The following is an 11,188-nucleotide window of genomic DNA, read 5'->3' on the forward strand; positions in this document are numbered from 1 at the left end:
ACCGTAACTATTCCCGGGATAAAAAGTAGCCTATGTGTTTTTCCAGACTATGCTCTAAACCTGTGCCAAATTTCATGCAGATCCGTTCAGATGTTTAGGCTACAAACGCTAACAAACATCCATCCATCCATCTAAACTTTCGCATTTATAATATTAGTAAGATAGCTTTCTATAGAAAATCAGAGGTGATTAAATTACATTTGTTTATTTCAATGATAAACGAAACATCATTTAGATGTATAAGTAAATGTCTAAAGAAACAGCAGGGCAAGATAAATAATGGACACAAATGAACAAGATCTTTCTCCTTTTGTAATAGAATTAAGTCACGAAACAAGATGAATAGTACATTGAAGCGTCCGATGTCATTCTTTTTATTTTATACTTAAAATTGATAGAGCAGTCGACGTTGAGATAATAAAAGAAACAAAATACATACTTATTAAGTAATCTAAAATACTTTTTTCTACAGTTTACGAGTGATTCGTAATTTATGTTTAAAACATCGTTAAACAGGATTTTAAAAGTGATCATTTTAAAATATAGGTTAAAAAATATACCTTTTTCTCGTCTAAGAGTTGGATTACAAAGAAACGTGAAGCCTAAAAGGCCATCCCATATACTTCATATTAAATTCTACTTTAAAATAGTAAATATAATTCGAACGATAGTGGCAACCATATTGCTTCCAGTATCATATCATAACTTGGATATTGAACGTGAAATGTATGCGGAATATTGTTATATGAATCAAAATGAACGCAGCTTACCGACCTAAATGCAATATTCCCATAACCAGTTGAACGACGCCCGTTAGGAAACAAAGCAATATTGCGTAGTCGAAATTCCTTCCTTGTATCTGTTCGTATGTCATTAAAGCCAATAGCGCTGTCGGGCCCAAAGTAATATCCTTGCAGGACCCGAAAATTGTATAGATGAAGCAGCCCATGAATGATGAGTAAAGGCCATACTGAAATAAAAAAATACATTTCTTTTGCATAACAGTTCAATGCTAATTACAAAGGTAAGAAAAGTTATTATACCGTTGATGGATTACTTTTTTAAACTTAGGTCATGAAATACCGTCTACCAATAAAGATAAAATAATAAAACACAAGTGAATATAAATCGTCGTTACTAAATTGCTTTCGAATAACAGCGGTCCCCGTCGCAAACTTCAGAAACAAATTTACAGAGAGGAACAATACACATTAATCTCACAAACATGGGGAAAGGGGAGCGAAAATATTTCGACGACATTTTATTTTTTTGATGCCAATGGCTTATTGAATAATAGGGTGCTAACATGCAAATGTTACGACGCTGTTATTCAAATTAATGCTTCCCCAAGCATTCCGTGTCCTTATCGGTACGAAGCAGTCGAAATAAAAACATCGATGAATAAATTTGACGTAGTCTTGTACAATAATAAAACATTTATTACACTGATATCCCGAAATTGAAGCGTTTAAGAAAACATCAAAATAACATATTTCTATAAAACAGTACCGATATATATAAGTATATTTGATTTGTTGTGGATAGTATTCAAGGAAGTTTTAAAAAATATAATTTAACATCGAACGATTTACGCTGATCGACCGGTAAAAATTTGTATCTCTGTAGAAATCAATCTACGTGCATCATTTGGTTAAATTCTTCGTCGAAAACTTACGATATAGCTAAATAAGTCGCTAAGGGATAAACTTTAAGGGATAAATATTTCAAGCAGCTAATTGCTTAAATAGTTCCTGTAGCTATTTTTTAATTTGTCAAAACTGACAGATAACTAAACTGTTACCTGTGGCGGTAGTCCGGCAAGCGTAGCGTAAGCTAAAGCTTGTGGTATCACTGTAAGACCAACTGTAATGCCAGCAATCAAGTCAGCAATGGCCTTTTCCGAGTTGTATCCAGGCATCCATCTTGCGATCGGCAATCTCTTGTACATCAGACGTTTGTACCAACTCTGTTTCTTAAAGCGGTGCTTGGACGGCGACGACATTTTTACTTAACCTGTTGACAATAACATAATGTGTTAATATTAAATTTTATACATTTTTAATAAGTTATGCAGTATTTTGAAATAAATCATAAACATTTGAATATATTACTTAATTACATCTATTGGCAACTAATTTAAATACAAAGACGTTCGGTTTTGAGGCTATCAATAGTAAGCGTTAGAAGTGATCATGTGTAAAATGTCTCAAGTGAAGTGTCAACTATGCCTATTCTATAATTTATTTTAATATCTTTGATTTTCCATGATAAATACAGTCCACTAGCTTTCGACAGAGACTCCGTATGCGTGGCATTAAAAAAAACAACAGTGAGTAGCCTATGTGTTTTTCCAGACGATCGTCTACATATATACCAAATTTAATTGAAATCTGTTTAGCCGTTTAGGCTACAAACTCTAACAAACATCCATTCATTCATCTAAACTTTCGCATTTATAACATTAGTATGATTGTAAACATACAGTTACATTACAATAATGAAACAAAAGATATTGAAATAAGGAAAAAGACAAAAACATCGTGCATATATTCAAAAAGCAAGATTTGAAACAATATTCTATTCAATGTTCGTCTTCTAGTAAGTTTCTGCATAACAGTACACAAATATGGTAATACGGTCGTGTTGGAGAGAAGAATAATGCTTCTTACATATTACGGCGAAATAAGAAGACGCAATGCTATTTCCTTAACAAAATGCAATAAACTTTTCTATAACCTTATTTAAAATTGTACGGAAATCAGTGGAATTGAAAACAAAGTACCGGCCATATCTTTCGGAAGATTTTACATTTCAGAAAATGAAGTCTGGAAATTTTATTGCGAGATGCATTGTTTTACGTTGTTCGCTTGTAAAGAGGTTACTTGAATAACAGTTTTTTCCATCCTTAACAAATAATCATTAATTTAATTAAAAAAAAATCATTTATTCATCATCAGCCTTTGTCTGCCCATTGTTGTATATAGGTCTTTATTGATTACGAACAATTTATTATTTAAACATGATAATAATTCTTACACTGCAACAAAGTTATGCAAAGAAAATAATTCCTCGTTTGTCAACATTCGTAAAGCTTTAAATTATATTAGAGCTTACATTTTTTTATGTCCTTAAGTTTAATTTTATCATTAATCTACTTGGTGAATAAGCGAAAGAGATATGTCCGTGTTCGATCGCAACGTCCCTCAGTGGCCAACAAAGCAGTCCTGCCGGGATATTGGCCCGTTGATTTAATTCAAGATCCTTTGTGCCCGCACATTTCCAATTTCCTAATAAACGCTCTGACGCTAAGCACGACGGCCGAAAAACAAAGGCCCCGCAGAATAATTCTAACACACAAAAGGGGCGTAAATCGATGAACTTGTTATTTTACTAGGTACTGGCCGTAATAACATAAACAATACACTATGGAGTTTACCATTTATATTACGTGTCGGTAATGAAAAGCTTGTGGGATAACTTATATGACTGATTATCTTGCGTTTGTTTGTAACATTATAAACCAAAGATATTCATAAAACATATAGAGGCGTAGTTGACACTTGAAACATTCTTCACATAATCTCACTAACACTATTTATTGATAGATCCTGAAAACTATTTTATAATAAAAGATGAACTTATTATAATTATGTAAAATGTTTTATTACGTGTCAATATAAGGAAACGAGGTGGCGTACTTAAATTGATAACTGATATTTAATTGTTCACTGTGCCTCGTCTATATACCATTTTAATGTATTTATAGGCATTCTTTACAGAGTTTGGTTAGTCTAATTAACCAAATAATTTCCACATTACATTATTAGATCTCTTTAGACCTTATGATTCTTCAATAAATGCTTAAGTGATTTTAAGATCTAAACGTGACTGGACATTGTACGTCAGCTTATAAAACAATTACAAATTCGTTAAGGGTATTTCAATGTCGACATAGTAGCGATTTCTGAAATCCAATTACAGCGGTCGTGTCTTAAGGAGACCGACTTATATCAATAGGAAATTGCAAGTTATTTCGCACCGAAAGATTCTTGAAGTGGCATTTCGGGGAGAACAAATCAATTACTAGCAATTTCGTTACGGGGGAGAGGGAATTTCGTATCAACGTTTCGGACACGGAGTTCGTGATATACCTGATAATATGGCCACGTATTGTGACTGTGAAGGTCGATATATTATTGCAGGTACATTAATGTCTCGGTCAGATGGGCTAGGTAATTATGCGTTGATTGGGCTGAGTATTTCAATTATCTGATGTGCGTGCCGATTTTGCTTACGTTGGACGTATATTTGCAATGGTTTAGCTCTATTAAATATTACATTGAAAACTACACATACTAAGTTTGGTTCTTTTGTGTTGGCTTGATTACTTTTCTTCAGTACTTAACGTAAATTCCTTTAACATACCAGAAAAGAGTATCTATATTCAGTTTATATAAGTCTATTCTCGTTCTCACACTTATTTTTTTATGATTAAAACTAATGCAATGAAATAGTAAATATGTAAATTTTTGTAAATTTACATAGCGTACAGACGAATGCGGATATGTTTAGCCGTCATGTGAGCTTGGCCCTGACTTTTAATCTGTAGCAAAAATCAGGTCAATATACGGACATCTAATGAAGTTTTGTGATGATATTTTAATTACATATTTGTATTCATTCCAAGTTAAGGTATTTCTTAATACATTCTCTCTCCAAACGGAGTTGCACTTTCACTTGGTTACGATTATTTAAGTTTATGAAAATATGACCTGTATTCAAGAAAACTGCAAAAACATAGATAGTAAAAGATATTTGGCGAAATTCAATTAACTATTTGCATTTATAAATCTTGAGGATGATAAACATATCACTTTATTCCAATAATTGTATTATTGTATTATTTAAGTAAACAGATACTCATAAAGGTAAAAGTTCAACTTTATCTTTTTCGTCAAGAAACCAATGTTTACGGTTAATCTTTACATACATAAATGTCTGGTTTAACACAAGTTAAACCTAGATTAATAATAGAAAATTTAAATGCCTGTCCAACCTTATCCCAATTTTTGTTGCAATATTTCATTTCAATCTTGTTGTTCGCTTGTATCCAGAGTTTGCTAGGCGATATTACATCGTATTATAAGAAATTAATACACGTTTAAGTTGCCAATTACATCCTAATGTCATGTTAAGGTCACATGATATCGCAGTCGTTATCTTGGATTATTCAGCAAATGTCATCGACAACACAGTAACAGTACAGATTCGCCTTAAGTAATTTCATCGTACGTCTAACCGTGAAAGATATTGAATTACGTTAATACATATTGTTGTCTCTATTATTTTTTGAAGACAATGATAAGGACGACAATATGTATTGTTGTGGTAGATTAGGGTGGGGCTCTGATCGCCTCCCCAACAATCCATAGATATGCAAGGGCACGAGGTGAGTCTCTGTGCAGTGAAGAGAAACCGGGGACTCTCTCTAATATAATCGCAATCAAAAATGGCCAACGACAGGGTTATAGTGAGTCAAGTTTCATATAAACCTGTATTTCTCCCAAAAGGCAGGTATCTTCTAGGATTTTCAACCCGACACAAAAGATGGGACACCAATACGTCATAATGTAAGTGTCACGGCGTTGAAGTTGAGTGGTAAATTTAGTAAGGAGATAATTTTATCTACCGCGGGTACATCTTTTTTATTAGCTTTCCATGTATCTTATAAGGCTGACGGATCGCAACTTAGTCTAAGGATTGATCGAGATATTGCGTGTTAGCAAAATGATAGATTATCATCATGGGTCTGGTATACTCTGTAGATATTTGTCTCATCATAATAGAGACAGATGCTTCGTAGTTGCTCTATTTATCGTTTTAGTTGTATCTAAAACTATTTTACTAGCTTCTACGATATTGGAATTGTTATGTCGAAATTCGCTTACTTTTACATAACACAGTGGCAATATGAAATTTCGTAGTTTTTTTATAGGTAGAATTCAGTTAGTAAAAGAAATATCGAGATGTTTTTTACATCATTTAAGAAATATCAGTAGCACACTGGGACATGGCGTTTTTAGCATGAATTTGATAGTTACAAATACCGTAATTTGGCCAACGAATATCACGTTGTTGACGAAAATGTTTAGTACATGTACGTCGTGCTAAAAAGACTAGAAGAAAAAGTAGAATCAAAGAAAGATAATTTAAAATTGTATGAAGGTTATAAGAGGTAAATAATGACTCACGTAAAACGAATTTATCGTAAAGCTATGACCGATTCGTTCAAGCGAAGGAGAACGCCTTTACAGAAGTCGACCTTGAAATAGTCTACCATTAATGTTGCAGTTGTGACTAATAACCTTGCGAAGGTGTCAGTAATTTGCTAAACACCTAAATAAATAGTTTTTCGCTTGACTACATTGACTTCGACCATGCCTATATTTTCCCTTACAAATGGACTGATATTCACTTGTATTTATATTTCAAATAGTATAGTTAATCATTACATCTCTTTCTTTAGACACATAGCATACTATTGAGAACATCTTTTCAGGCGTACAATCGCCGAGACAGTATTTATACTCCGTCTAGACAGTCCTTGATCTTAATATTAAGACAGCATGAAATAAAATTAAAAACACGACAAAAATCTTTCTTGATAAACTCTTTGACAGGGACATAACAGATTTTTCATTTTAGAATACAAAATTCATAGTATAATGTAGGGATATGTTACTATCAGATGCTGTTACGTACGGTTTCAATGGTATTTTGGAGAGAGTTGGACAGAACAAGACTGTTCAATGTTACCGTGCGCCGTACAGAGGCAGGTCGTTATGCCCCATTGTTTCCGATATTTGCGGAAGCGAACAAAGTTTGTGAATCTAACAGGGAACTCCACATGTCCCAGTTTATACTTTGATAAATTTATAAATTCCCAGCTGGGAAAGGATTGACATTACAAATGTTCGTTTTAATTTCTTATACAATCTGTTGACAATTTATCAGATATCAAACGACAAAAACATTTTGACAAACGCTCTTATAATGCAAACTTTACTGCGCAGAAAATAATCTAACAAAATTACAAGGTTATAAAATTTAAATTGATTTTTTTTGATAATCGAACATTCTGGTAAAGAACACAATAGAATAAAAATTACATGAATGGTAGTAACGGCAAATAAATGTACTAATATTTACCCAACGAAACCTGCATCAGGTAACGTAATTTGAAAAAATGATTTAACATCTACGTCAGAAATTAACAACGCTTCATTGAAAGCGTTTCATCCAAATAGGAAACTCAAGATTATAGTAATGGGATAGAAAATCCTTAAGTTAGTATAAAAGATAAAATCAAGTAGTAAGATCAGACGAAATTCTTGTAAAAAATCTATTTTCGCTTAGTCATATTAAGGGGAGCGTGTCTCTTCAGAATCGATGATAGTGCACATCTTGCAAGGGTCGCGTTTCTTTCTTACTTATTCTCGAACAAATTACGTCGCCCGCGCCCGCGCCATCGCCAGTCTACCGATTACAAGTCACCGATTCATCACGGGAGTGTCGGAGGCGTGGCACGTACTTCGCTCATCAATTCGAGCCGTCCGAGCCACGATCCGTCAACGCTATCGGCGCCAGCCCGAGCCCAACTTGAATGAGCAACAAAATTAATTTCAACAAGGTAGAAAATCCAATAGGTGTCTACATTGTCTATGATAAAATGATATCATTTCTAATATAGCTGATACTAGAACAAATATATGAGAACAATTTTATTTAGAGTTCTTTATTGTCTGGATTCTCTAGATTTTGAAACAACAAATATTGCAGCAAAGTATTAACGATCTCTTCTTTTATATCGATGAAACTACCCATGCGCTTTGGATTTAAGGTATCTATGAAAATTATTTGAAAGGAGTCGCAAAGGTAAATATTTATATGCATGTCTTTTACTCTTGAAGTGTGTTTGCAAACATCAATTTTTATTTACCTCAATCGACAGACTTCAAGAAACATAACATGATTTCTATCACGTCTTCGTAGGGGCATTAAATTTGAGCAACGTAAAAGTATTGGACCGACGATCGACAGAATATTTCAAGGCAATTTCATGACGAATCTTGAATAGAGCAATAAATAAGCGATCGAAAAGCAATACAATACATTGGATATCATAAAGTCGCGATAGATTTCCTTCGAATTTTTCGAAGCTCTTTCATCGAATTCCTCTGGGAAAATTGGGAGTTATGTATATAAATTGTATTGCAGAACTCGTAAAACAGTGAACGGATGACGAAATTCGTATGCATTATGTTATTTCGTTGCAGATACGGTGGTCGTAAAAGTGACGCGGCGAAAATTAAGTTTGCCGGAGCTTATGTCATGTTATGTTATCATGGAACGGTTCATATCATGAACAGGATTATCGGAATTTAATAAATTCATTTTGATATTGAGCTTTAACGTCATATTATGCTGCATAATTTATGATCATTTTGTTTATTCTTTGTCTGATGAACAGCATTAACAAGGTTGGTTCAGAATTGTTCGAATTCACAACACAGTTTGAATTGTTAAAATATGTTTGATGTTTGCACAACCATTATACGTCTTTGGTACATTTGATGTAAGAGGCATTTACATAGGTACCACATTCCTCGGTGTCTCCATTGGTGACGAACTAAATTCCAGTGAAAAATAGGAAATCTTTATAGTAGATTATATCAGCATCGAATCAAACAAGATGTGAGGACTGGAAGATATTATTTAAGAAAATTCAATATTTTTAGAATACAAAATTTCAGGTGTTACAAGATATTTATATTGAAAATACAAACTGTATTTAAAAAAAAGTAAATTTGAGTTGGTTCAATTTAAATTAACGCATCTTCCCACACCGTTTGCGTAGTTAGTAGTGAATCTATATTTACATAACCTGCTATGCGTTACGGATTAACTAGACTGGCTAGGCATCCGAGGTATTACAGATAGCGTCTGGAATACGTAAATGGCGCCAGTCGCCGCCTATATTGAGGTAATTGAATTTCTCTTGTATAAGTACGCAATCGACTGGATGAGGTTCCTCCTCGTAAATATATTAGATGGCATTAGCATGGTTTTCTTAGTTTATGAAAATTGCGTAAGAAGCCTAGATGTGTATTATTCTAGCTCGCATTTCGGTGATTGTGCCTAAAGCAAGCAAGTTGTTATACCTTAATTGTGAAAAGAAGCAGTACTTCATTTTGATAAGACGTTCATCATCATCATCATCAGCTCACTATGTATCCCCACTGAGGGGTTCAAACCTACCCTAAGTTAGGGTGAATAGGCCATAGTCAACCACGCTGGCCAAGTGCGAATTGGTTGACTTCACACATACTTTTGAATTTTTGCGGCGATACTTGCAGGTTGCATCACGATGTAAAAACGTCGGGTACATTATGTACATATGATAACACGAAAAAATCGAAAATCACATTGGTACATGGCGGGATTCGATCCCAAGACCTGTAGATTATAAGTCAAGTGCTTAAACCACTGAGCAACTGACGCTCTATTCAAGACATTCATGGTTGAATTAACTATTTCAATTAATATCAAAATAAGTTTTAACGATATCCTCAAAATAGATTATAATTAACGCAATATTATCTTTAATACATGTACGATTTGATATTTTGTGACATAATTAAGGAAACCGTTGCTATGACATATTTATCGCATAACTTGCATTGGAATGTTCTCATCAGACCGAGGAAGGTGGTTGACATTTTTACAGATTAAAAATAAAACTGGTCTTTGCCGGTTTTATTTTTCCAGCTACGTCAGCGTAGTGCGCCGGTTTCTCTACATAGTTTTATTAGATACACGCTTCAAAATAGTTTGATATTTAATCAAGGACTGCGTTTTGTGTCGAAAACTTGAAGTCAATTAGTTTTTCCGAACACGTGAACTAGAATTAAATAAAAAAATCATTCAACACTTTTAAATTACTATAAGAGTAACTAATACAAGCAGTGCACTGGAAGGAGGAGGACAGGAATGAGCTTCGTTGCAATCGAAAGAGGCCTACGTTCAATAGTTTAATTTTTTTTATATTAAATACGGAACGCTTTGCATTCTTCTGATTCTAAATTCTACATTCTTCGTATTTTTATTTTGATAAATCGTTTTAACGCAGACGTTCACCAGTTTAGATGATAAATCATCAAATTAAGAGAATGTATCTTTGTACGGACGCTTTGTGCCTACTGACTATTATCGAGATTCATTGGTCAAAGTAACGAGCAATTGCCTGAATACATTACGCATTAAATTGATCAGTATCGCCTCTGGTTCCTATTCATGAGTTACCAGCTACACTATTTTTAAATTAGCGCAATATAAAATTTTAGTGCTTATAATCTTACTAATACTATAATAAATGCGAAAGTTTAGATGGATGGATGGATGTTTGTTAAAGTTTGTAGCCTAAACGGGTGTACGGATTCGATGAAATTTGGCAAAGACGTAGAGGATAGTCTGGGAGAACACATAGGCTACTTGCTTTTTTTTTAATTTTACGCGCGGGCGAAAGTTAGTTATAAAATAAACACGTTAAACGAATTTTATATATACAAGAGATCTAATTTAAACTTAGAATTTAAACTAATTGTAATAAAAACTCACCTTAAGTACGGAATATCAAAGTTATTTGATGTAAACAAAAGTATAAACAGAACACAGACGAAATCCGAATCGTGTTTGTGCATTACGACGCTCGTGAGCTAACTGCAATCGGTGTCGAGAACGCAAGCGCACATTGCTCACTAATTACAATTTTCGCATTGAACGTTAATAAATGGTAATAAACATTTAACTTGGCACGTTGGATAAACATCACGAGAAGGTTTACAATAAAACATTAAAAACAATAGCTCTGCAACATTTTCATACAATGCAGAAACAACTAGAAGGAGCTTACATGAAACATAAGAAAAACGTCAATCTTTTAATAATCACACCCGGCACCAATAGAGCATTGAATTTGAATTTGGAAGCATTTTGAATCAACATTTTTTTTAATACTAAAAATTAGCTAAAAAAATAAATAAAATAATCTATACTACGTAAATTAAAATAATCTATACTAATATAATAAAGAGGAGAGACTTGTGTTTTTGTATGCATTGTATTGGCT

The 11,188-nt window shown here is 33.5% G+C and overlaps 1 protein-coding gene across 2 annotated transcripts in view; it reads right to left on the minus strand.

The window, feature by feature from the left end:
- The window catches only part of LOC106107318 (sodium-independent sulfate anion transporter), a 24,762-nt gene that overhangs the window by 11,745 nt on the left and 1,829 nt on the right, over nucleotides 1–11,188 (minus strand). Inside the window, exons 1-3 of one of the 2 annotated variants that reach the window (XM_013288130.1) lie at nucleotides 10,678–10,827; nucleotides 1,802–2,013; nucleotides 775–970 (exon numbers count right to left, since the gene is read on the minus strand). In XM_013288130.1, coding sequence (XP_013143584.1) covers nucleotides 775–970; nucleotides 1,802–2,002 — 397 coding nt within the window. In that variant the 5' untranslated portion in view covers nucleotides 2,003–2,013; nucleotides 10,678–10,827. Of the gene's footprint in view, nucleotides 1–774; nucleotides 971–1,801; nucleotides 2,014–10,677; nucleotides 10,828–11,188 lie in introns of those variants that run through there. The other variant, XM_013288129.1, reaches the window with a different exon arrangement.

Source organism: Papilio polytes, unplaced genomic scaffold (genome assembly GCF_000836215.1).
Source record: "Papilio polytes unplaced genomic scaffold, Ppol_1.0 DF822067.1, whole genome shotgun sequence".
Classification (NCBI taxonomy): domain Eukaryota; kingdom Metazoa; phylum Arthropoda; class Insecta; order Lepidoptera; family Papilionidae; genus Papilio; species Papilio polytes.